We start from the raw sequence: 27,212 nt of genomic DNA, 5'->3' as shown, positions 1-27,212 counted from the left end.
TTTAAGCTGTTGGTTTACGACCTTTCCTACCTTTGAAATGAAGCAGCAAATGAGTATTTTTACTCATTTGCTGCTCTGATTATTTCATTTCAGTGAATTTAAGGGATTTAAAGAGGTTACCATATTCAGTGTTTCATTTTGGTGTTTCCTGTATATAAAGGTACTTGTTTTCTGGGCTCTGAACTGCAATGTGTGGGAAACAATGTTACACAACATTGATATTTTGGTGGCATAGCCCACCTTTACTTCAATTCAGTTCAATTCAGTTTTATTTAAATAGCACCCTATCACAACAACAGTCACCTCAAGGAGCTTTAAGGTAAAGATCCTACAATAATACAGAGGAAAGTCCAACAATGAGACTGTGAGCAAGCACTTGGCGACAGTGGGAAGGAAAAACTTCCTTTCAATAGGAAGAAACCTCCAGCAGAACCAGGCTCACCTAATCATTCACACTGTAACCTACGGTCCTTGTAATTGAGATCCATGTAACTTAGTAGGAAAAATCTGTATTCCAAACAGGTGTTCCAAGGCACTTTTTAGTATGCATCAGGAAATAAAGACATCCCCACAACTCTTAGCACAACACTTGTCAGCATCCGTTTCTGTAAACCCATCTGTCTTCTCTCCCTCCCTTCAAACCCCACTTTCACATCAGCGTTACGCTCATCTTTGAAGCATTTCACACATTCATGCTTATCTGCCCTTGCACCTTTGTCGCACAGCAACATGCCTCCCTCTCTGTGGCGCCGGCATTTGCCAGGATGCACACTGGATTGATAAGGGCCTCACAGTCTCATCTTCTGGCTTCACTTATCACCCTTGAGCAACAAGGGAGCACGGTCTATGCATTCATGGTTCTCTTCATTGATAAGAACAGACTGGACACTTTTTTCCCTCTTTTTTGCCTCTTTGCTCAGAGCATTCCTCAAAACTGCTGTCTTATGCCAGCCAAAGCATTTAATACAGCTCTAAGATAAGACTCTAGAAGATGTGATGGTTTTTAATTGCAACCTGAGTGCCTGACACCTTACGGGTAGAGGTAATGTAATTTTCCTAGACAAGAAATATGAAGCAGCAAGTAATAAAAGCCAATAATATCATTTTAACGTAAACAGAGTTTAACACAGTTTATGTCTGCCCAGATGACTGGAGCTGGCATCTGAAACTATCTACAGATGGCCTGCTGAAAATACCAAGCACCGAAGGCTGGAGGGCGGCTGCAGTGGATGGCTGCTGGTGTCATGCCACACATCATAAATCTTTCTGGGACAAGCAGTCAAGTCCAACTTCAAGAGATAACTGATATCCATTAGTAGAGTAGGCAGCAGTGACAAAGAGCAGTCTTTGTCTGTAGCACTCAGATGAGACAGAGGACACACATCCAGAGACAAAGAACTCCCATCATGCTGCTTTAATCGGGCTATAAATCTGACACACAGCATTTAGAGAAATTTGAAATCCAGCAGTGTGTTTTATGCAAGGGAAATGTGTGTATAACATTTTTGAAGGAGAAACATTGTGAAAAAATCATTCTCTCTTGCTTAATTTCACAATGTTGATGCTATAGGAAATGTCAACAGGTGAGCAGGTGAGGAAACATAATGAAATGTTCTTGTTTTTTACACCAGCTACTCATAAATCTGCTATACTGGGGAGACAATAGAGGATTATTCAATGCAGCAGACGTCAACAACAGATTAATCAAATGATTTGAGGGTTAAAGAAGCATAATTATTGCACAAAGAGACTAATATATCATGCAGACACTCAGAACACTGATTTCAGTGAAATTTAAATATTAAAGAGATAATAATTCTAATCCAGAGACTTGTAAGAGACAGCCAGCTGGGTCAGTGTGGCTTTCCAAAAAAAAAGAAAAAAGAACCTTGGAGATGAAATCAGTCCCCGGGCAGCACAGATCATTTAGCCACAGTATCAATTCCATCTCCATTAACCCACAGCAGACAGCCTCATCACAGAGAGCACCAGAAGACTGACAAGAGATGACAAATATTGATCAAGATATCAGATCCTGTCTGCTCAGAAGCTTGTTATACGACCCTTTTTCTCTTCATCCTGACAGATATGAATCGATGATAAGATGGAAATGATTTTCTTGGATTTTTGTACATGGACAGGATTTTGTGAAATATGTAATTGAGAAGCTGTGTTTTAATTAAATTTACATGGACATACGTGAACTCAGGGCTTTTGATTTTAAATGCTCAAGATTGAAGCTCAAGACTGCCACCGTGTGGCCAGAATAATCGATTTCTTTATCAACCCAGAGCATTTTACATTTTATGGTATTGATAGATAGAGTGCAAATACTCTACCTATCTATGTTAACAGACTGTATATGCACACTGTTTGTATTTATAAATGTTATGTTAGTGTATAGTATGTGGGAAAATAAAATACCAGTGCATGAATACGTGCACAAATCATGGCACACATGCTTTTGCTATGGTTATGGGCATATAGCGATTATTTTATGAGATGTGGATTGATCGTTCAGATTAAAAAGGAAAACAAAAAAGAGAGAAATGGAAATTTTGCAAGTTTGCAGACAACTCAGCCATGTGCTGATAATGAAATCTCCTGAGCAGATATTGAGTTTTCACCTGGAGCTTTATTATTTCCTATGAGTATTATTGTCGTTTTAAATCTAGCTTGTGGCAAAACCTTCATGCACAAGAGAAAGGCATGTTATTAATCACATGAAGAATCACTTGAGGTGAGAGTTTTGACTTCTTTAGTTGTGCAGTGGCTTTATTTCTATGGTTTGGGGTTTTATTGTTAACTCCTGCTTGTGTGCTGACATTTGAACCACATACTTTGCAATTTCTAAACCCACCAGAGAACCTGTCATCATGTTCTCAAATAAAGATGTAATGAAAAGCCATCTGCTCAGCCAGATGCTCAGGTTTTTGATTGTACTGATAGGGTTATGCAGCAGGGGGCAGAACAGCACCACATTTCATTACACTGCGGTTTATCTATATCTCCGTTTGATTTCAAGTCTGCGTAAAACTGGAGCCAAGAGGCTTCCAAAATGATCTGTATGCACTTAATCTCACTCATAAAGTCATATCGCTCAGAACCCCATCAAAAAGAAATTGAATGTTAATATTGCATTAGTCAGAAATCTTTCCATAAAGCTCCCCCAGATATCACTTTGCATGGATTGAGATGATCTTATCATGGTCTTCAACAAGCAGACTGCCCATCAAAAGGGATACTGTGAATTACCTCCTCATATCCAATGTAAACAGCTTGATCTTCACCAAATCTGGTCTATAATAACCTTCTATTTCACTCTCAGAGGATTAAATAGCTTTGCACTTTAGAGGAATAATCCTAGCTCTGTATATGTCTTGGCCTCAATAACTGAAACGGGCTGAGGGTATGTGCAGTAGATGTGTATGTATATTGCCATTCATTACGCTCACTCGATTTCTTCTTCAAGGATGGTGCAGTAAGGAGGATGCAGTTTAATGTGATGTTTATTTTCAGCTTTAAATTCTTCAGAATAGTAAGAAAGAGGAAGATTGAGAAGGAGAGAGAGAGATAGCAACTTGTAAGAGTTCAAGAGTTTAACTTCAGGGCGCTTTAGGAAAGACAGGAACCATCAATCGCCAATTAAGTACTGTTAATTGGTTGGCAGTTGCCTCTTATTGGCACCACAGAAGAAGTCATGAGACCACCAGCAGGGTTTATCCTCTGAGGATCATGAATGTCAGTGCAACATTTGATTGCAGTTCATCCAACAGTTTGTTGAGACCAGCAGAAGGGTATAAAGCTAAAATAAGATATCATTTAGTGATACATAAACTGGAAACATATGTCTAGGTTAGCAAAGGATACGAAATAAGATTAGCTTGTAGCTTAGTAATGGTTCTTGTGAGCATGAAATGTATCTGCTGCAGTGTCCCTTAATGCTAGATCTATCAGGTCTGAAGATTATTCTGCAGCTGGTTATTTTTATGCTCTGCCCTGAAAATATAGCGGGAACAAATATCACAAATGATGACATCTGAAATATCTTTCTAAGGTTATAATCAAGAATTAAACCTTCCTTAACATTGCTGCTCACAAATTAACTCATCAGTGGAGAAGAATCTTCTTAACATCAACATTTCCTGCTATCCTGGCACATCCCAGAGCATTTTTACCCATCATTGTTGATTGTATGTATACTTATCTCTGTCAACAAAGTAATTAACAACCTTTTCCCTATCGACTGACATCATGATTTCGAACTGAGAGCCATTCACTCTGGGGCCACACTGAGCGCAGTCATCCCTTGCCTTTTGAAATTGCTCTCTGTTTAATTGGAATGGAACTCAGTTGTTCAACTCATTAAGAAGCCCCATTAGAAAGTGTGTGAAATGTGATATGGATTATAGCTAATGCGACCACGTAGATGTGTTGTAAAGCTGAATTCAAATGCCCTGATAGAAAGTTTTATAAACAGCCGGGGGAGAAATGAAGATTACCAACAAATGAAGCTGTTAGACTTTGGCTAAGTATTCAGATAAGAGGATGAAAGAGCTTGAGTGTTGGATGCTAACAGCATCTATTGAAGTGATTTGAAATCAGGCTAAGGTCATCCTGCTTCACTCTCTTCTCCTGTCCCAAAAGCTCTGGTTCCCCTAGTTTAATCTGAAATTGAAGGCTCTCAACTGCGACGGATTATGGGGGGCTAACCCAAGCATGTAGCCAGGGGCGGTCTCCTAATGAGCCCAGCCAGCAGAGCAGCAAGTGACAGCAAGTAGCTACTCCAGCAAGGAGGGGGTCTTCAATGCCATTCAATAGTTAGAGCAACAGGGTGGTAATCGAATCATTTAAAGCAAAAGAACTGACACCAAAACCCGCATTTAATAAACAGTGATTTCTATTTTATGCTTTGTATTTTGAGTGATACATATTTTGAAATGAAAACACAAACATTTTTAAGACTACATGAAAACATATTTCAAATTTGTGTCTTTAGTGGGAGCGATTAATATATCAATTATTTACAGCACGATATAGGACAACATTTACTTTCTTTCTCTTGAAAGAGTTCTGTCGGTGGGGCGCCTCTTATCTAAAACGCCAGCACTTAGTAACTGTACAAGCAAAGGTTAAAATGAAATGCAGACTTTGACACACTGACTGCTCGTTGCAAGTACTTCATGTTGCACTGGATGAAATTCTGCTCATCTGGCTGTCTCTATATAATTGCGGGATCTATATACAGGGATATTTCTCACTCTTGCTCTTTTCAACCTTTCTATATGATGATCAAGCAACAGCTGTATGTTTTGAAGTGAATCAGGGAGGGGGGGAAAGTGCATTTGCATCTTGTGTGCAGCAGCAAACCAGATGAGTTTTCTCCTTAAAGGAGTCCAGATGCAGACCATCTGCAGGACAGTGAGTCATACCAGGTAGGTCCATGCTTAAAGCAGCCAGACCACTGGGTTCACTCGTGAAAACAAGAGTCCTCAGCGAATTCGACAGTCTCTATGGACTTTTTTGCTCCTCTGGTGAACTCAGGGGGTCGCTGGCCTTCTCCTCGGCTTCCTGTCTCTCCGGTTTGCCCTCCAACTGTCTGTCATGAGAAACTGTTCCCAGCACTTTGGCACTGTGCTCCTGTGCCTTGGCCCTGAGCGCGGCAATGCTGTTCTCTCTCAGTTCCTCTTTAGAAATGACGGACTTGCCTTCTGACCTCTTCTCCTCCGCCTCGGCGTCTTCTGCCCTCTGAGAGCTCGGCTGCTGGGGTGCATCGTCCTTTCCTGACGGCGGGGGTGCTCCAGCCTCCACGGACTTTTTGTGCATCCCTGCAAAGAGTTGCGGGTATTCAGATTTAGAATAGCGTCTGTTGATTGGTAAGCCATCCTGGACTGAAAATAGCAAGCAAAAACAGTTGCGGTTTAGAAAATAATGTTTAAATGGACAGTGGCAATGCATGACCAGGGTACTGGATGAAAAATATTTTGCATGCTGATTTCAATTTAGGAAATATATTAGTTTTAAAAGGTCATGCTTAGGGGGGAAAGGGAACAAGACACGGGGTACTTGTGGAAAGTCAGAATAAACGCATTAATCTCAGCTTGTTAACTCAATGAAGTGCAACCTCTGATTATTTAAAATTATGATTACTCAGTCATCACTAACTGACTGAACTGTGCAGCTAAGATGTGCTTTACATCTACAAAAATGGATGAATTAGAAAAACAAAAGCGGAAAAATCAGTAAAAGTAAAACAAAAGCCTCACCAAGCAGCCAGGGGGCGCAGGACTCCATGATACCATCCTTTGCAGACTTGAGGATGGACTCTGGCAGAGGGATTGAATGCCTCACCATGGCTCCATACAGTCCATATTCAGCCATCACTGTGCTGCGACCCCAGCATTTCTCCCTCTTCCTCCACTTGGCCCTCCGGTTCTGAAACCACACCTGTAACACAGGAAGAAGTTCCCCAGTTTTTAGCTATATCGCTTAAGTCATCATATTGATCAGATTTCAGGTCACTGCAGCAGAGGCCAAAATACGTGCAAGAGATTCAATTTGATTCATTCAAATAACCTTTTAATTTTGAATGAATAGTTTTTGGAAACAGCCGAGATGGACTTGAATAGTGTTGGGGCTTTTGATTACTGTTACAGAGGATATTGGGAATGAGTTTTCAGTAATTTGGGAACCACAAGAAGAGGAAATCAGAGGAGTTTCACCGTGGCAGACTGTTTCACAATGGCAATCTTATTGAATCTGCTGCATTATGTGCAAGATGCAACAATTTGTATCCTAAACAGGTTTGGGCTTTTTTGATGGATCGTCTGCATATCTTCTAAGCCACCGATGAGAGCAAATATTGAGGAAAAAAATCGGTTTGAGTTGTGTTTATCCAGCCAAAACGTGCTGTTAGTCCAATAATAAACGCTTAACGATGACAAAGAAATTCTAATTCAAACGTTTCCAGAAGGGATCATCAAACCCTCCTAAAATGTAACTAATTAATCCATTCCATCCACTTACTGCCATTTTAGGCTTTTCTAAAAGCACCCTTTTAGAAATGTTAAGCCTAGTCTTAGCTATTTTAAAGATGATCCATTTAGGAATCCAGTGCGATTCAAAGTGACTTAAGATAACAACTTAAGTCCTGTTTTGCTTGAGTCCATTGATTTCCCATAGCCTGCAGGCTCCAGGTGTAACAGATCTCTGCCTCCTGTCACTGCTTATCGCAAACTACCTGGTGGCATTATAGATGGTGTGACACAACAAGACACTTCACTTGGCTACAGCCAGCAAACTGCTTAAAGCCCGGAGTGTCTGTGTGTGCGCTGAGAGAAAGAGAGAGGCCAAATTGATTGTATAGCACAACACAGGATTGTTAAGCACTCAGCTTAGGCACCTCTGGCTCTGAGAGAGGAGGAAGGTGGGAGGGCAGAAAGAAGACTCGAGCGAGGACAGATTTTAAATCGAAAGCGATCAAATCGTTTTCAAGCTTTTTTATTAGATTTTTTTCTTCTGGTAATTCTGATGGATAACCCTTATTTCATACAAGATACTTTTTTTAATGAGAAATTGCTTATGTGCCCCTTAAAAAGAAGCCAGTGTGTAAGCCGCGAGGAGGAGCGACCCAGGGGCACGCCGAGGCTGATTGAAAAATAAGTTAATTTCAGGCCCAATCGATGGTGGGCAGGCGGGCAAATATCACGGGAAATTAAACTACCGGGACTCGTGGGATCAGCGCTATTGACCCATGCTAATAAATTCAATGTAGTTATTTCATTTGAACTCCCTGCGTCTCTCTCCAAGCAGCAGCAGCAGCCAGCCTCCCGAGCTCGTCTGATTTAACTAATTACACTCAATGAGAAAATTGGGTGTTAATTTTATTTAGGATGGGAGCAGGGTTATTTATTTATTTCCTTTTATTATTTATTCCAGGCCCTACTGTTGCAGCCCGGTAATGAGAACGAGATTAAAAGGCACCCCGGCAGATGGATGGTCCAGGTCACACTGCAATCTTCTTCCGCCTTGATAGCTTGATTAGGTCGTTAGCGGCTCCTTCTCTGAGAACAAATTGTTTCACATCCAACTGCGCCTGATGAGAGATTATCTGTCCTGGCGCGGATGCTGGAGGAGAGCAGTCTTTGTTCAGACGGGAGGAGGAGGAAGAGGAGGAAGGGGAGGAGGAAGGGGGGCCCCATCGCTGATCGATTTGCTGGGGCTCACTTAGACCATCGTCCCTTTAACATCAGAGCAGCATCAGGGGCAGCTGGCGGCCTCCACTCAAATATTACAGCGGGTTATTAGCACTGATGGAAAGGTGAAGGATGAGCGAAGCGCATTCGCCCGAACAGGTGCATATTCATGAGGAGAGCGATTAGAATATTCACACAAATCATTACGGCAGATGAGTTCAGAACGAACCCGGTTTTAAAGAGACTGTTGCTTATTTTTTCAGAATGGCCCACAAAGCCCAGATGCGCTGTTTAAAAATGTAAAATTAGATCGAATCCTTTGAATACAACGAAATGAATGTGAAACACTATGAGATACTTTCACTCTGCTGTTGCTTTGATTAGCCTGTTGTTCGTATGTGCAAAGCAGCTGTACGAAAAAAATATGTACAAATAAAACTATGCTTCAAATGAAGCATTCCTTTATATTTTAAATGAATAATATGAAACGTCGCATTTTTACAGGCACAACTGGGCAAAAGTAGATTGAAATAACCGAACAACTTTATACTTCATATAAAATAAAATAAAATTCTTTGAACAGCAAAAAAAAAAAAGAAAAATTGGAAAAGCTCCATGGTCTTTTTTTTCTAATTCAATAAATATTCATAATTTTTTTATAATTTCTTATTATAATTATCAGGGGTTTTTATACCTGTATCCTGTCTTCAGGTAGCTCTGTTTTCATGGCCAGCATCTCTCGGGCATAAACATCCGGGTAGTGCGCTTCATTAAATGCCTTTTCTAGCTCCTCCAGCTGATACGAGGTGAATATGGTCCTGTGGAAACAGGTTAAATACAGGCGAGAAATATATATTAATGTGCTTTGAAAACAAAAAACACACGCACACGCAAAAACCCGATTTTTTTCTTTCTGACAAACTAATGAATACATGTGCATGTTTTAACACACACAATTTGCACTGGAGAAAAGCTAAAAAGGCGTTCAGCTTTAAGTGCCAGTTTTAATAACTTAAATAAAAACTAATCATAACATTACCCTGTTTTTCAAATAATTTTTTTTTCAATTTGCCTAGATGGCAATAATTTGAGAAAATAAAAGCTCACGTGCAGTAAATCCTTATGTGCACAGTTGTGAGTGCCAAAGAAAGAGTAAGACCAAAAATTAGAAATTAAAAATGTAAGAATAACAGCCACTGTGCATTTTATTTTATTTTATTAAGTTGAACAAAGGGATGTTGTATTAACATGAAATTTAACATTTTCATCATTTTCCCCCCTGAAATCCAGAAATCAGCACTAACCGGTGGCGTCTTTTCTTCCTTTTCTTGCTCTGACTTACTGACGACTTGGAGAGTTTTCGTTCATTAGAAGACAAATCTTCAGAGTCTGAGAAGAAGACGTAATGTTAAATGAAATTAAAAGATCAGAGCAAATGTTTGCAACGACACAGCACAGGTTTAAATAAACCTGTCACAGCCTAAAACATTCCAGTTCAAACACGATACTAATACTACTATTACTATTATTATTATTATTATTATTAATAATAATAATAATAATAATAATAATAATAATAATAATAATAATAATAATAATAATAATAATAATAATGATGATGATGATGATGATGAGGAGGAGGAGGAGGAGGAGGAAATGGAAGAAATCTGGAATCTGTCTTAATCCACAGTAACACAGTGAGTGGAAATGCGATAATAATATAACTGCTGTAATAATTTCACGGCTATGAATCATTAGAAAGTGACTGCAGATCACCTGAGCTGGCAGACTGGCTGGTGTCCAGCGGGCCCACGGACCTGCTGTGGGGCTGCAGGTGAACATCTTGCCCGTCAGACAGCACAGTCTCCAAAAACGCTGGCTGGCTGTAAAACGATGGAATCCCACCAGGGCCGATTAATCCCATCCCGACACCCACGCCGGCGGGGCCCAGCATGGACCTGGCGGCGATAAGGTGCGCCCCGGCCGGCAGCGAGGCCAGTGGGCTCCTCGGGGCTGCGGATGGCTCCTTATTCAGACCCAGTATCTCTTGGATGCCGAAGCCGGTGCACCTGGGCGGTGGATTGGTCGCGCCGCTCTTCGGCTGGTGGCTGTTACTCCCTCCATTAACACCCAGAGAGGTTTTCTCCGATAGATTTAAACTTTCCGACAACACGGAGCCCTGTTTCCCCGTCATAGTGTCTCCGATGTTCCTTGAAAGGCCTGTTTCTTATCACGGCGTCTAACAGGACGGTCCCCAGTGCATGATCCTCTGCTTAACACACAAGAGCCCTTTAGAAAATGGTCCTTTTATCCAACAGGTCCATCCCAACAAGAGGCAGAACCAGCAGCCAATCAGCTGCAAGGATTCGGGATTCCTGTGGATCATGGATGCATTATACGCCCTCCCGAATGGATATCTGTGTTTTCCTGAGGACTGCGTGGATAAATGAAGACTAGATCCGAGGTAAAGAGGAACAAGCGATCTTTAAGTTTGCAATCTGTTGGAAGAAATACGAACAATGAGCGATGGAACAGACACACACACACACACACACACACACACACACACACACACACACACACACACACACACACACACACACACACACAAAGCCAGTTCTCTCTGCCCAACCACTGGCTCATAGGAGTGGATAATTGATCTCCAGATGCTGTGGGAAACTCATCACACGCAAATCAAAGGCCCTCCCAAAAACGACAGCTGGACGACATGGACACAGTCTGCGCTGCACGGTCCTGCACAGCGTTAATCCCACAGCAGCAGCAGACTACACAGATTATAAACCACAGGGGGATTTTTCTTGGAGGATGTGGGAAATTAAACAGAATATGAGCAACGAACACACAAAATAATACAAAACTAACAAGAAACTCCCACAGCATGTTTTTTTGTTTTATAATAATAATAATAATAATAATAATAATAATAATAATAATAATAATAATAATAAATTATAATAATAATAATAAATTATAATAATAATAAATTATAACATAATAATTTCATTCATTTTATTGCAATAACACAACAAAAGAAAAAATGTTTCTTTGCGTTACGGTTTTAATGACCTTTATCTTTATTATTATTATTAAAGATGCGGACCAAAATGTTAAAAATAAAAAATCTTATAAGGATAATTTAACAGTTTTCTTTTAAAAAAAATACTTATGATACATTTATTTGGAAAGCACAGAGGACAGGGATTTGCCCGCTGTGTGCAGAGATGATGCAAATGTTTTTCATTTACTTTCTTTACTGAGGTAAACGTGCCAGTATTATGCAAAAAAGCAATCTGTGTGGTAAAATCAGCATCGTCACAGGTATATCATTCTAATTAAAACCTGTGGGAATGAGTCATGTGGGTGGTGAAAGCGTGGGTCTCCGTTATGGAAAGAAGAGTCTGGTGGAGCTCAGAGCCTCAGCTGATCAAGACTTTAAAATTTGACTATTAAGAAGGAGAAAAAAATATTTATTGCAATCAGTGGTTGGCCAGTTGAAACTAATTAGGCCCTATTTGGTGGAAATTCTATTAATGACGAAGTCAATGTTATTAGGATATGCTAATGGCACATCGGCCCGCTGGGATCGAGTCATTTATTAACAAGGAAGAGTGCGAGTCACAGGGACATGGCAACTACAGGGAACTTAGTTCCCTCCCTCTCACTCAATCATCACTCCTGTTGCAATCTATACGTTTTTTTCTTCTCTTCTCATGATTTTGTCGGTAGTAGGATGGTTCCTCCTTTGTGTTTACTTTTATTAGTCCATCTCCTCTGAAAACTGGTCCGTGCGGATTTACATGCAGAAGAGAGGATGACTAATAGGGCTCGAGATTAAGGGAAGATTTAGTTCAGTCATTCGTGTAGATTAGGTTGCCCATCAAAGACCTGCAGGATCTAACGCATGTAGATTAAAAAGAAAACAGCTGTTGGATTTGTTTGTTTTTTTCAGTTTGTTTATTTACCCCCCTCCCCCTCCGAGAACGCACATACACACACACCCTACATCATTTCTTTTCTTCCCCCCGCTCTTCGTGCTTCCGTGCTGCGTGTCCTCAAACATTTGGAAATGAAAGCAGCTTTCAGAGAGGAGTGGCCTGCAGAAGGTGAGGCTCTGCTAAAACAGCTGTGAGATTTAAAATGTTAAAAATAAAAAGGCCAATGCAGCGTATTCACACACACACACACACACACACACACACACACACACACACACACACACACACACACACACACACACACACACACTGGTGAATGGATAAGTCACATGGACTGCCTGTGGCTTTCTTTTGAGGTGTCCAATCTGACTGTTGTCAAACTGTTCAAAAAACAAAACAGAAACGTCTTATGCAAGAGGTGTGGGTGCTCAATCAGTTTGAATCCTCGGTGTTGAAACAAGGTGCAGGCAACTTGATGACAGCGCACATGTAGCGCCGAGTCAGGGAGGGGGGGGGACTACTAAAGCTCAGCCAAAAGCCTCTGCTTTCCCAAAGCACTTCCAGGGCATGATGTTATGCGATGCCCTCCTCCCCTCTCCTCCTCCCCCGGTATACTGAAAGAGTTTGCAAGCCCCGCAGCTTTCTCATGGCTCCTCCACAATGGCATGTTTGGTAGCTGCCCGTCGGCATTGCTTAATTAGGCGAGGAGTTGATTAATTTGCACTAATTGACAGCTAATTTAAGGACTCGGGGCACATCGGATTGACGTTTGTCGGGGCACAGAGGCTACGTGAGGTCAGGGCAACGCACTGCGGATGGATGGAGTGTTTCTCTTTTTTTTCTCCCTCCATATGGATGACCAGCTCTGCGGGGACTGACCCGTTTCTCGAAGAGACTGCTTGGCTGGACTGAGGCTATACGGGTGACAGGAAGCCACAGTGCGTACACCATATTGAGGATGTCAGCTCGTTTAACACGTCAGCGCTCAGCAGACTGATCAATGTTCGCCAGTCAGCATCAACAGGTGTCTACATTCAGCCAGTCCCACAGACGGCAGGGGCACTTCAAATGGGCACAGTTGTTGCACTGAATGCATAAATGCGGGAAATGCAGACACACTGACTTTAAAATAATGCACTTTTTTATAATGTGTATAAGTTCTGCAACAGCCTACGATTAGAATCACAACATCGTCAAATGCACTCTGTAGAGCATAAATAAAAGAATGCATAATCTAAGCTTCTGCACTTTAATATGAATAGAATTTGCATGATTTCAACCAATCCCCTCACAAACTATTAACTTGTCCTGTTTTGATATAACATTATTACACGTTTTTGTGTGGGGGCTTTCACAGATAATATGAAAGTAGTTTTTAATATTTATATCTAGAGGGACTTCACCTTTTAGCAAACTAGGAAGTGTAATGCGCTTTAAAGTTATTGAATGCATTAATAAACGAAGGCCTTCCGAAAAGAGAATAGAGACGATAAAACTGGAAACACTCAGTTTATTTTTTGTGGCTTTAAAATATCTACAAATTATCAGTAAATGTTTTAACTTCATAAAGCCACCGCGTCACAAGTCATTGGTGAGACTTGGTGGGATCAGATCTAAAAAAATAATTCTTCAGTTTGATCCCTGGTTTTATTTCTAATGTTTCTCAGCACCCGAATGACAAACTCCAGCTTAAGAAGCGTGCACAGGCCTTCAGCTTCTTGAGGCCATAAATAAAGACGGGCTGGGCTTCTTTTCTGTCCACGCTTTGCGTCAGCGGCTCGCCAGACTGCGCGTCCCAGGACACTTCAGTAAGAAACACGGACAAAGCCAAAGTGCTGCATGAATACATATTTTCGGAGGGGTGAGCCAGGGTCCGTGTAGGTCACGAGGGGTGAAGCCAGTGAGGCAATGGCGGCCTCTGTCCGTGTGAATCGGAAAGACGACTGGGGGCTTATTACCGGCCTGGGGAGAAGTGTAACTTGTTGGGAGTGAGCGGCCAGAGCCCCTGCGACATCTCCAGCCGAGAACAGTCCGAGGCATTGTCTTACCTAATTATGGCGGATGGACTTCTTTTTGTTTCCCATTCGGCATGCCTGTCTGATTCTCTTTTTGCCCGACCGCTAGCTCCGACAACGTTGAAGTGTGCTAATTAGAAAAGAAATGGTCCTAGTAATTATGTCAACTCTTATTAACGGCGATGACAATGAGCAATATTATTTTTACTCAATGTTTTGTGTAGGAGACCCTGCTTCCAATGCTCATTAAAAAGAAAACATGCCCCGATAGCCGAGAAAGTACTCCCACGTCGGAGCTCCTTACATGTCCACAGCAGAGAGGTGCTGCACTCTGTGGAGTGGCAGAGGCATGAAGTTATTGCCCTAATTAAAAGAAGTTGAACAGTCTCTAAAAACTTTTGCATCACTACAGTTGGCTCCTTTGGCTGCAAACGTAATCAAGTCACAGGAGACTTAAATTCTTAAAAAAAAAAAAAAAAGCAAAGATCTTTTCATTTTAATAGTTTATTAAATAATTTCACAAACTGAAAAAAAGTTTCATGTTCAAAAGTATGAATAATTAGGGAACATTTAATCAAGGTAGATCTACAAGTCAGAGAGAAATCCAGAGAAAAGCAACAACTTTCAAAAAAAAAGAAAAAGATTATTTAGAGAACAGCAGTTGTACAGAGGAGTCTGATGAGAAGACATCAGCAATGTTAGTGAGCATTTTGCTCTATTTAATCAGAATGCAGTCCTTGAACTTGACTGTGAATGTCTGAACATGTTCATAGCGTACTGGTGAATGCAACGACTGCAATCACTGTGAAATCCAAACAAAAAGATAAATCACTTCTTGGGCTTCTCCAAGATGTTTAGGAACTTTCCTCTGGTCATTTCTCTGGCTGGAAAACAAGAAAACACATATTTTAGATAAACTACAGCACAGTGTCAGAGACCTTTCAACAGTCTTCTTAGTAAGTTGTTAAAATCAGAAACAAATCAGTCTTGTGCAACACTTGGTTACAGCTCTAACAACTTCAGAAAAGCTTGTTAGTAATGCACAGCATGTATTTAATATCTCCAGTGTCACATCGGGAGGCAATTTATACAAACATCTGTTCATCCAGGACATGAAAATCAACATAAAATTGAGACGTAACTACCAAAGAGTCTTGTGATTACAAAATTGTTGGCTCGCTGTAGTGAGGTACAGGTACTTAGACCTATGCATGTATAAAAGTATTAATGTGTATGTGATTTAAGAAGCAAAAATGATTACAGGTTATGAATAGTGACAGACACTAACAGAAACATAATACTCATTCAAGTATTAAGATGAATAATTGAGTGAGTGAAGGCTTCATTGTTAGGGTTGCGCAATGAACTTAGTAGTTGCCAGCCTAGAGGTCCCATTGATAAATGTACGGGGCTGTGACAGGTCATCCTCCCCAAGAAATATTACATTATTCAGACAAGATGCACACTGTCCTAAAAAACTATGAGTTGCTAGTTTAGTTAAAACTCTGGATACAACTGTTTTAAATCTGTTGGTTTTCTTCCCTTTTTTCTTATAATTTAACTCTGTGGAAGCTGATGCTTCAGATGAGAAGAAATTTAAACATAATACACAGTGAGTGCAGCAGCCTCACTTGCTATTAAAATGTTATGTTATTAAGGGGCGGCCAATCAGAAAGAAGGGGAGAATTGAGGAAAGAAGAGAAGAGTCCAGTAAGGAGGATTATTTTCAACTCTGAAAATAGAATAAAATGTGAAAATTTAAAAAAAAAGAGGTGGAAAAGAGCATAATAGATCCTTCTATATTGTATCTACAGGAGATGAGTCTTCATACCGTTTAGATTTTCCATTATAACAGAGTGTAAGCTATTTAATTTGAAATGTGTATAATGAACAGCAATTTTATCACATCCACACACTAATAAAAGACCAACCCTACCAACACAGTCGCTTACTGTCACTATAGCACCAGATAAAGAAATGTATTCAAGTGGGATTCAGTGAACAAGGTTTTGCCAGCATCTTGGCACCGAGTCTTGAAACATAATCGTCCCTGCTGAAGATCCTTTGTTAAAATGGCTTTCTCTGGGAGACCAATCATTGCTGAGGCTTTTCTATCAAAGACAAACCCGAGTGTGAATATAGAGACTACAGACAGTTTCCTGCAGCATCATCATAAACCCCACAGAGGCACCTTCTTGGTACAGTAATGACTCTACTCGAGATAAGAAGACGATCAGCCTCTCTGCTTCAACTACAGATTTTAAAAAGCACAAAGCTTAGATCGCCTTCTTTACTGTTACAAATGTTGTACATCAGACAAATAAATGATGACAGAGCAGCAGACAGCACTTATTTTAAATGGGCTTTAAGCACAAAGTCGCCCACCTTCATAACGCCTGTTTGGTGTCTGCGTGTGCTGGTGCAGAGGGGCCCCGCCTCCTCTGTCCAATGTGGCTAATGAAAAAGCCAGGGCAGTTAGTAATTTAGATGAGTTGCCCAGGGTGGAATGATAATGGTGCATCTGGGCGTGGGGGCCATGTCACCTTGAGGTGTCCATCATTAGGTTGAAGATGATGCTAACTGGAATGGGATGGGTTCATTTTCCAATTTTCCATCTCTTCAAATCACCCTAAACGGAGTCATCAACGGACCTCTGGCCACGCATAGGATTCTTTAGATTGAAGTGAAGCCATCAAAATTAGGCAAGGGAAAGCAATTACACTGGGATGACCCTTAAACTGGCAGAAAGATGGTGTCACTATTATTTGAAGCAGCATCAGAAGGAACGGTAAAAGGGCAGCAGTTAATATTTGCATTTTTAACATGAAATGCTTCTCTCCTTCTTATTATCAATTTCTCCAACCCGTGACGAGCTCAACCTGTAAAACAGATCAAAGATAGCAGTGCCTCTCCTGAGATTACGCGCCCTGCTGAATGTCTCATTAATTACGGTTCACTTCAGCCTCCCCTTTCTCAGATAGAAACTCAAATATCTAATATCATAACATTAAAGACATTAAATTAAAGTTATGAAATAGTAATGTGGGATTTATTTTCATAAAACGAGAAGTGCTGGCAGCGTGCGGGGCTCTGTGTGTTAGTGATAAAGTTTTTTAAAAATGCAAAGCGAGAACAAACTGTAACTAAATATACTGTCACTGTCTGCAGACAGACCACAGGCTCTGTCCAGCTGAAACTGAAAGTACCTTAACCTAAAAGATAACAAAAGCCAGTATGATGTTTGAAAAAAGTTAACAAAATCTGAGAATATCCACAAAAACTGTCTGTATTTTTTCTCTTTTTATTTCTCTGTCGTTTTTTCTCTTATTTTTGGTTCCAAACAGCTTAACACTCCTCATATGTTTTAACAATGCAGTAGCCCAAGCAGTTTCATAAAAATCCTCTATTAAAACAAGTTCTAAAAGTATTTTTAAGACTTTAGTTGAAGCTTTTTGCATCTGCAGTATAAAACAAGAGAGCTACTACTACTATTGCTATTATTTTAAAGGATTTGGCTCTTTTGCATCAGCAATGTTACTCTGCAATTCCACTGAAAATTTACCGCACTGTTACAGCTGCAGCCTCCAGCATGCTTCTGTAATATACTCATGTACAGAATTTTTATAGATGCTCAGAGATATGACAGCTACAATGTACAGAAAAAACAGCAACGTAGTAGAGTCTATGGCCTTAAATGTGGTGCAGCATTCTGCTGTTCATGCAACAGGGATAATAAAAATTATGCCTATTTGTGGAGTGATGATATATTCAAGTAAAGTACAAAATCTCTCAGTCACACAGTTCAATTCAATTTTATTTTTTAGCGCCAACATACAACAAGAGTGACCTGAACGTAATGACATTACAATATTAGAGAGTAAACTCCAACAATCAGATATAAGCGAGCACTTGGTGACAGTGAGAAGGAAGAACTCCCTTTTAACAGGAAGAGACCTCCATCAGAACAAGGTTCAGGACAGAGCAGCCAGATGCCATGACTGGTTGGGGGTTGAGGGGAAAGACAAGACAAAAACTATTGCAAGGGAAGATATATGTTAACAGCTGTCTGCAGTGGTTATCTAGTTAGTGCACAATAATCACACTTTTTATTGCAGGACTGAGTAGACTAGACATAAATAAAATTTTGAAGACAGCCTTTGTCTTCTCCCATTCAGACTGCATTTGCACGTCAATGGCTGTGTCCCAATTCAGGGTCTGCAGCCTTAAAGGCCGCATTTTAAGGCCGATTATGTCACAGCGACGCGACGAAGGCTGTCCCAATTCAAGGGCTGCTCGAAATGCGGCCCTCAAATGCGTCCTTCATTTCCCTGAATTTTAAGGACGTGGCGGTGTAGACTTTGTGACCCAACGTATCCCAGAATGCATAGCGCGGCGCTGGGTGTGGATAATTTTGCCGGAAAAAAACGGCGGATGAGGGGCGCCCGAAGAGTAAACTTTAAACTTTAAGTAAGTACTGAATATTATGTCACTTATTTATGTGCAAATGTTTAATAACGAAGAACATTAAAACATTCCTGTTGGCCACATGTCTGCAAAGTTATGTGATGTTAGTGACGTTTGTACTAACTTGGTTTTAAAGCCTTTACTTTAAAATATACGCCGTTCAATAGCTGAGCTTAATCTCACAGAGAATGATCAAAGCTCATGTAGGAACAAACAAATGAACAAAAGATTTTGTCCTTCATTTCTGTCAAACACAGCTGTATGACACGTTTCCAGCTGTTAGTATCATGGTTGCTAGGCAACCTGGGCAGCGCAACGGAGGCTAGAGCGTCCCATTTCACAAGCCTCACACTTCCGGCCTTAGCGGTCTTTAAGTACGCGGCCCTTGTGGGCTGTTAAGGCTGCAGACCCTGAATTGGGATACAGCCAGTGTTTTCTACTTCGTATCCATGTTCTCTTTTCCCTGTAACTCATTTTGGATTTGAGCCCAGCATCCATGTTTACAAAGTATAGACGGACCAAAGTGGTACCCTCACAACCCAAAAATCACACATAGATTGCCATATACTGTAAACACACTCAGACGAAATTATGTATCTCAGATAAAATGTAACAATAAGTGGTTGATCTTAATTACAATGTTTATTTTGCTGGATCTGTCTTTTCGAGATTTTCTATGACTGATCAAAAGAGACTCCAATAGCTGTTCATTTTTGGAAAATAAACAAAAGAGCATTACTACAGAAAACCTGACTCACTCAAAAGCTTGCTGACCAACGCACACAAACACATACACACAGGCTTTGTCATACACCCGAAGAGATCAGATCAATACTGATTAGGGAGACTTAGAGATTTGTTTAGTTGATTAGAAAGGTCAATCACTAATTTTGCACTAAGTTAATCAGCATCTTGTTACGACTACCATCCATACTAAATGGCACCTCATGGATTCTGCAGGCCATCGCCTTGTCCTGTTGATTTGTTACCATCTAATTATCATTTAGCCCTAATGGCCACAGATTCCATCATCATATGTTATGGTAGGTTATCAAACACAGCCACAACATACAATATATGTCAATTTTACCTAAATTAAACATTCCCCTTGGCTTGATTTGCAAATTTAAAAAAAATAATAAGAAATTGTACCTTATCAGCCCCATACCCTCTGGATGTGGATTTTGGCTCTGATTTGGTCCACTGAAACAATGGAGATTAACCTATATCTGCAAGCGGCTAAGTATGCCAGGAAATATGCCCTCTGAAGTATCAGAGCCTGCACTGTTGCAACCCAAATGTTGCTGCAATTTTCTGCTCCACACTGGTAAATCATCCTCACTTGCCAAATCCCATGTGGACGAAAGGAAAATGCAGAGGAAACGCAGTGGTGTAACATCTCACTTTCCTCTCATTTACAACAAGTGATCTGCGTGCCATTGTAACAGCCCCCCTCCTACCAATCCCCTGTGTATAAAATGAGAGTAATCATCACTTTGCCCAACCCAAATCCCCCCCCCCCCCCACCACCACCCAAATGACATGCTCCCAGTGAGCTCCCGGATGCCTGTTAGAAGCCAGGACCGATGACCACCTGGGTTAACTGAAGTCGCAGACCCCAAGTCTGACGGACCCGATTCACTTTCATTAAGCGTTAAGAGGACTTATCTGACCCTCAATGACCATCGCCGAGAGGTGCTCAGCTATTACGGGGTGTAAGCTTTATTTAATGGATTTAACATCCACTTTCACTGCCCTTGTCCCCAGGGATGAGGGAGACACAGAGGAAATGACACACACAAACACTCAAGCATGGAAGGACTTGGAGGCACACATATTCATCCAACGCACCCGCTGAACACCCCCGCCTTGCTACACATACACCTGACGCTCATGTTTGTGTTCAAAATTCAATTACCCACTTATTGATACTTCACAGGGATATTTAAGATGCAGACACGAGCTGTGATTTCCCAGGGGAGCCACTGGTTCCTCTTTATGTCCCAACCGAGAGAGGCCCACCCCTCCTCCTCCTCCACCTCCAATGCATTTTCGCCCGGCTGACACACACACACACACACACACACACACACACACACACACACCAAAACAAACACATCTGCACCTCCCAACCCCTGCCCCAGCCTATGCCTGTTCAAGAGGTGTCCTTATTAATAGGCAATCAGTCAAAAATCATTCATTAAAAAGCCTAAAAGGTTTTACACCCGCACTATGATTAGCTGGGAAAGAAAATCCAATGAATTCCTAATGCCTTTATGGAAATGAGGTGTCATTTCCGATCTGCTCAGGGAGGCAGCAGCAGGCAGGCAGGACTGAGGAGCAGTGAGTATGTGTGTTTGTGTGTTAGCTCTGCCTCTCTCACACAGCCCCAACACTGATTCTTGTATAAGATATGACGAAGCTCTGTCAGATACAGCTGCAACATGCTTACCATGGAAGGAGATGCTCATGTCAGCCTTTTGCAATATGTCTGTTGAACTACTTAAGAGTTTTCAAGATGATGAATGATGACGTGTATAATTATTAGTGCTAGTTATGAAATAAAACCCATCCATATTTTAGCAATGCCTGTGCGGGAGCCAATTTCAGAAAGCTAATAACAGAAAGCCTACAGGTACTAAGTGCTTAAGATGATTAAGAAGGTAAGAATTGAACCATCCTAGATGCTTATTTTACTTTCAGCACACATGAGGTGCCACTGTGAATGAGATGCACCACAACGCTGCCATTCATTCTAACTATGAGACCAAAGAAAAGCAGGGGACAGGTAAAAAGGCTAGCACAGGGAACTAGCAGAGGTTAGGAGGAGGAGGAAGAGTGGTAGCGGTGGTGGGGAGGTATCCTCTGTTCCTCATTCAGCTGTTGTCAGCTGAGGTACTTCATAACCACCCGCCCTGCGGTCAGCCCGCCCTGATGGATTGATGGAGGCACATTAGCACTAGTGGGGCCCAGTGAATGCAATCATATTCAGCAGCGGCATGCTTCTAATAGGCCGGAGATTGATCCTAAGGGTGTGGAGGAGGTGGTGGTGGATGAAGCCCCATTAGGAGCTGTCAAAGCAGGGTGACCTTCAGTCTCACCTTCACACAAGAAGATGCAACAGAGTTGGCCGGGGTATGTGCTGGGTGGCATCATGGCAGGAGAGAGGTAACGCAGGGTGCAACAGAAGCCACGACATATGATTGCACACCCAGAAGGCAACGAGTCGTGTCGTTTTTCTTTTTTTGGAATCGAATTATAAGTGATATTTTTCCTTACAATTTTTATAACAATGTGGAGATGACAAAATTATTTTGATTAGTTCTAGCGCCTGGCAAAATTTTGAGGGAGGAAAATATATTTAGGGTTAACTTTAAAACTTTAAAAGGGTGCATGTTCTGAATATATTATAGTAACCACTGCTGAGAAACATCTGATGTCACTGTTATAAGTTCATGAAAACACTCAACAACCACAACAACAACAAATTTTCTGTTGTTCTGTGTAATATGAATCTTCAATAACAACAACTAATGACACATTCTAGGGAAGACATGTTAAATGGCAGTCAGTTGAGGCCACAAGTGTGAGAGTGCAAAATCCCACCAGCTCCAGCAGCCGTGTTACCAGTCGTGTCAGTAGCTGAGGCCCTTCAGTGCATCCCAAAGGAACACTCAGCTTTCAATTACCTCCAATAACAGCACTTATCAGAGTCCTCAGCTTTCCCTAGAGACCACAGGCTTGATGCCCACGCTCAGTGGCCCACGACAGGGGTATTCATCATGGGGCGGAGTAACAGATGGGGCCTGAGGAATAGGCACGCGCCAAACCCTCTGGGACTAACTGGGCCAGCATCACACAGCCCTTTTTTAGGGTTGCTTGTGGGAGGAGGCTGTGTCCTTATCCCCCTCATATCCATGTTACATACATATGTACAAATATTAGAAAAAGCAAAAACCTACACTAATTCTGCTTAAGCGCATTCTAGGAAAAGGGACATTTCTGGTTCAAATCTCCTTTCTCACTGCAGTATGGTGGGCGGGTTTTCACTACTTGATTGTGCTCTGCCATTAACCAGCTCCAACTTTAATGGTCCACATGTTGAAGGGGGGAGGGCAGTAAATCCTGTCCTCTGCCCTCGCTCTGCCATGCCTCTGTGGAGTATGTTTACGGGTACTGAAGAGTGCACAAACATGATGAAAAAGTAGCTGAGATTTACAAGGCCTCCCCTGACAGCCCGGAAAAGGAGAAAATTAAACCAGAGAGCATTAAACAGGCACCGATTACAGGGCTGCTCTGACACCAATAATAACCGTCATTGCGTCCCGTCATCCCGGGGTACATGACATGATTGCAAAGCCTGCAGTCCTGCACCTATGACAGCTAACATCTTTATACCAGCCAGATTACATGCTTCTCCTGGTTTAGGCAAAGGCTGGGAGATCAGACATTTTTCAACTAAATAGATTTTAAAGTTATGGCTTATGCAACTAAAGCACAGGCACCCTGTTAATATTTATGTACCGACAGACATTTGTAGATGAGAGCATTGTAGCAAATCTTTGCCATTAAAATCACTCAACCATCTAAAAATCTCACATTGTTAGACAGTTGAACATGTGCTGCTTTCAAATTTTTATCAAAGCCTATCCATATTATTTTTTGCATTATTTGGCTCAGATTGTCTTTATTGACTCTTACAAAGTACTGCACTTCTAGTGTAATTGAGCCAAAATCTGACCATTTTGCCCTTAGGTGGTAATTTAATTGAGTTAGCAAACTTTCCATGTATATTTGTAAGCATAAAAAAATGCTAAGGTTGTATTGCCATGACAGGGGTATATCACAGTTTTTCACCACTTGCATGCTTCTAAACTGGAAAAATTAAAACCGATTTTTCTCTTCGGGAAATATGAGCACTTAGCTACATCTCTCTAATCCACACTCCACAAGGATTATGACAATGGTGGCACTGGGGGAATGGATTAAAAATAGATTTTGCATCCATCAAATGCTTAGGCATTTGTCTCCTCTGGGCATACTTTTCTTTCTTACCATTCAAGTTTACCAATATTACCCTAAATACGGTATTTAAGGCGTTGAGGTCAACATGCTTGCTGTTAGACACAAGCTTTGGGAGTTGAAGTTACATTTTCATTTTTTTTTCTGTCTTTGGACAAAAGCATACAGGCCCACGTGAACTTAAATCTATTAGGATTTCTCAGTGTTATGATTCTTAAAGAGGCTGGGAAGTTACTTCTTCCAGACAGAGAAGCAAAACCCAAGAGAGGCCTATGAGCACCATCTAGTGGTAACATGTGACCACATCCTTTTCGCACTCTCAGTGATTTTAAAGGTATAAAGGCTGGATTATCTGTACACTGGCATGTGTGTGCTGTTTGTGTACTTACACTCCTCTAAGCCCAGTTGGTATGCTAGATTCTGAAGTCCTTTGACCTTCTCCATCAGGTTGGCTGTGGTCAGGCTACCCAGCTCTACAGAAGGATAACAAGACCCATAATAAAAGCGCTAACCTAACTTCAGCAAAATGTTAACCATTTTGACAGGATTATATATTAAGTCTGCTTCTGTCCACCAGTCTTTCTGTTTAACACCAACTGTAACAAGTAAATTGAAAAATCTGTCTGGAAAAAACCCCATAATTTTAGCTATTTGGACCAACCTTTCAACATTTCAATATCCTCACTCTCCAGATCTGACATCCATTTTGGAGGTGAATTGCAGATGGGCTGTGATAAAGAGTTACAGATCACACATCATGAAGTGTGACAAGCCTATTTATGTTTCTAATGTGTAACTCAAACTCAGCCATATTAAATCTAACTCACAGTTTTACAAGATGCAGCAAATTCTGCAACTCCAGGCACTGTATGAGAGATCAGAGAATAATAAAGTTTATGCATAATAAAAGCTACGGTAACCAGTCACATAGGAGCAGGAGATAAACTTACACTGCTCTGGCCACAAGTCTGGTGACGCTCTATCCAACTTCTCAAAACTCAGCAATGACGACTCAAAATCATCACCTATCAAGACAAAGAAAACAAATTAGAGCCAGTAGATTTATGTTCCTACTGTAACCACGAGGGACGAACTGTGGGCGACGAATACAAGAATGACATTGTGGATGCAAGTGGCAAAATGATGTTTCAGCGTTTTCTTAGAGCTAATATTCCTCTGCATCAGAAGGAGCCACCTCAGGCATCTGACGAGCTAGGCACTAAATAGATGGATGGATTTTTACAGAGTAAAAACATCTTTATAAAAAAAAAAAAATCTTTCACCCAGTGACAGTTGTGATAGGGTCCATTCTCCCTGCAACACTGAATAATCCTGAATAAGTGGTTTTTAGATACTTGTTAAACTGTAGCCAGCAGGGTTTAAGTGTCTCTGTTATGAGGAGGGAATTTTGTCAGCATGATTCGGGTTCACTTGTTCAGAAAAACATGGGTCTCCTAAAATCAATACATAGCTGTGTTTAATAATCACCTTTATCATATAATTAAAAACAATTCTATTTTGATTATAGAATAACAATGGTCCCATCTATATCAGATTCTATGGTACTCACAGTCACTAAACCTTATTTTGGACTGATAAGTCACAAGGCGCTCCATTAAAAAATAACAGATAAGGATCTATGTTTAGCAAGAATGGTGTTTCAGTGAAATTACAGGGATGTAATAGCCTTAAGAATTAACATAGAATTAAGTTGTCTATGTATACTTACAGCATGTCACAATTATATAAAAAGTGGAAAATGCTGGGCTGTTTACCAGCTTTCCAACAATGTATTTCACAAACTTTCACAAACACTGATTGACTGTGCACCATTATCTGCTCAGCAGTAACATGACCTGCACACAGTAGTGACAATACAGGCAGAAAATTGGGTCAGAGCCAATCTGTTGGGCAAATTGTGTGATAACACCTTATTTTAACAGCCTTGGGCATCTTCTTCCATGTTTAATGTCATGTACAGTACAGTGCAAAAGTCTTGAGCCACCCATCATTTCTTTGCATTTTCCTTCCACTGAGCCAGACTTTGACCAGTGTTGGCTAGTAGTTTTTCTTTGGCCATTTGTTACTTTTCCCCTTATTTTCCACCTTATGATTAATAGCTGACCATTTTCAGAGGATTGTTTGTCAAACCACTTAACACTGATTTATGAATTCATTCAAGCATACAAAAGCACTAAACTCAAGAGGTATTAGGCACTTTGTTACTAGCAGCCAATTGCAAAACATAATTTTCTCTAATTTCTTCAGTTGAATCTACAAAGAAATGACAAATATAACACGGACTGAAAATATAAAATAGCATTTCGCACATCAAGGAACCCAAAGAGCTATTACCCCCAAACCTGGCATATTTACAGAATGCAATGTGCATCTGAGGAAAATGTCAAAGTATGTCAAATTACACAAAGACTAGATTGGATGGATTGCAATGTTAAATTTTAGGTCAAATTACTCTCAATTTGTATGGATGAAATCACGAGAGAGGTACAACAGTGAGTGTCTACAGTCATCTGTAAAACACACGGTGCTTTACTGTTAAACATACAAGATGATCAATTTCAAGTACACAGCTTCCAGTAATAAGAATAACGAGATGTACAACACAGAAAAAAAACGTCGGGAAAAAAAAGAAGAAGAAAGCAATACAACCAAAACAAAAACATTACACTTGTTATGAAACTGGTCTAAGGAGGGATGATTTAACCTGTTAGTAGTACAGCAGTAACTAACAGCTAATATTTTAGCTAGCAGGATGCACAGCTTCAGCTCTGTGAGTCAGACTACACGAAAGAATTCAAGCTTGCTACCCGCTCTTCTTCCCCATTTACTGGACCGAACACCGGGGCTAGTGAGGGCTTTAGCCAACGGAAAAACATGTCCAAACAGCAAAAATACGGCACTAACATGCGTATTCTGTCGTCTGTGGGTGTTCAAATAAAACAGGATTATAGTTCTTAACGGTTTAATGTGCTTAAAGATCTCAATTTTACATTTTATACACAGCGTCGCAGGGTAAAGAATTAGAATTTACCTCCATTTGGAGACGCCATCTTCACAATAATCACGTGATAAACGACAGCCAATGGCAGCGGCAGCAGCAGCTCTGACAGTTGACGAGTGTATGTGGTGTACTTCAGAAACACGCCACCAGGCGGCCCGCCGGTTTATTGTTATATCCAGCATTAAGTTCAAGTCAGAAAAAAATACAACGAACATTAAGTAACTGACGGTTATATTTGGGTCGGGGTGACTTCGGTTCCTACATTTAAACTAACAATATAACTTTGGGAGCACAGGAATATGTTTATACACCTGCAACCAAAGCAATGTATTATATTATATGTAATTATTTTCAAGGGGACCAATATCAAGCTGTTGCAGTGTTACTTTTTATGTTTTTACATGGATATTACTGGAATGATCTTTTGAACTCTATGACTTTTATCAGATTTCTAAACATTTCTGAGCTTTTGGGGATATCTCAAGTAGTCAATCATATTTTAATTATCAACACTGAAAATACCATGTCTAGTAAAGAC

General features: G+C 40.8%; 2 protein-coding genes across 3 annotated transcripts; both read right to left on the bottom strand.

The window, feature by feature from the left end:
* Positions 1-4,882: 4,882 nt before the first annotated feature.
* vsx2 (visual system homeobox 2) lies at positions 4,883-10,891 on the bottom strand. Of its 2 annotated transcripts, none has more exons than XM_004540734.3 (5): positions 9,972-10,891; positions 9,500-9,584; positions 8,890-9,013; positions 6,267-6,447; positions 4,883-5,828 (listed from the first exon to the last, which is right to left on the bottom strand). In XM_004540734.3, exons 1-5 carry the CDS (start codon positions 10,387-10,389, stop codon positions 5,512-5,514), a joined length of 1,125 nt encoding a protein of 374 aa, XP_004540791.1. In that variant the 5' UTR covers positions 10,390-10,891; the 3' UTR covers positions 4,883-5,511. The 2 variants fall into 2 exon arrangements, with proteins under 2 accessions (XP_004540791.1, XP_004540790.1); XM_004540733.3 differs by having other exon boundaries at positions 4,883-5,891; positions 9,972-10,889.
* A 3,761-nt stretch (positions 10,892-14,652) lies between these two features.
* On the bottom strand, positions 14,653-26,829 carry lin52 (lin-52 DREAM MuvB core complex component). Its single transcript, XM_004540732.5, has 6 exons — positions 26,705-26,829; positions 24,603-24,677; positions 24,480-24,517; positions 24,314-24,380; positions 24,042-24,125; positions 14,653-15,050 (listed from the first exon to the last, which is right to left on the bottom strand). The coding sequence occupies exons 1-6, from the start codon at positions 26,721-26,723 to the stop codon at positions 14,995-14,997; spliced, it is 339 nt and encodes a 112-aa protein (XP_004540789.1). The 5' UTR covers positions 26,724-26,829; the 3' UTR covers positions 14,653-14,994.
* Positions 26,830-27,212: the final 383 nt, after the last annotated feature.

Source organism: Maylandia zebra, linkage group LG19 (assembly GCF_041146795.1).
Source record: "Maylandia zebra isolate NMK-2024a linkage group LG19, Mzebra_GT3a, whole genome shotgun sequence".
Classification (NCBI taxonomy): Eukaryota; Metazoa; Chordata; class Actinopteri; order Cichliformes; family Cichlidae; genus Maylandia; species Maylandia zebra.
Note: the sequence above shows the minus strand (reverse complement) of the source record. Positions and strands in the feature narration are given on the sequence as shown.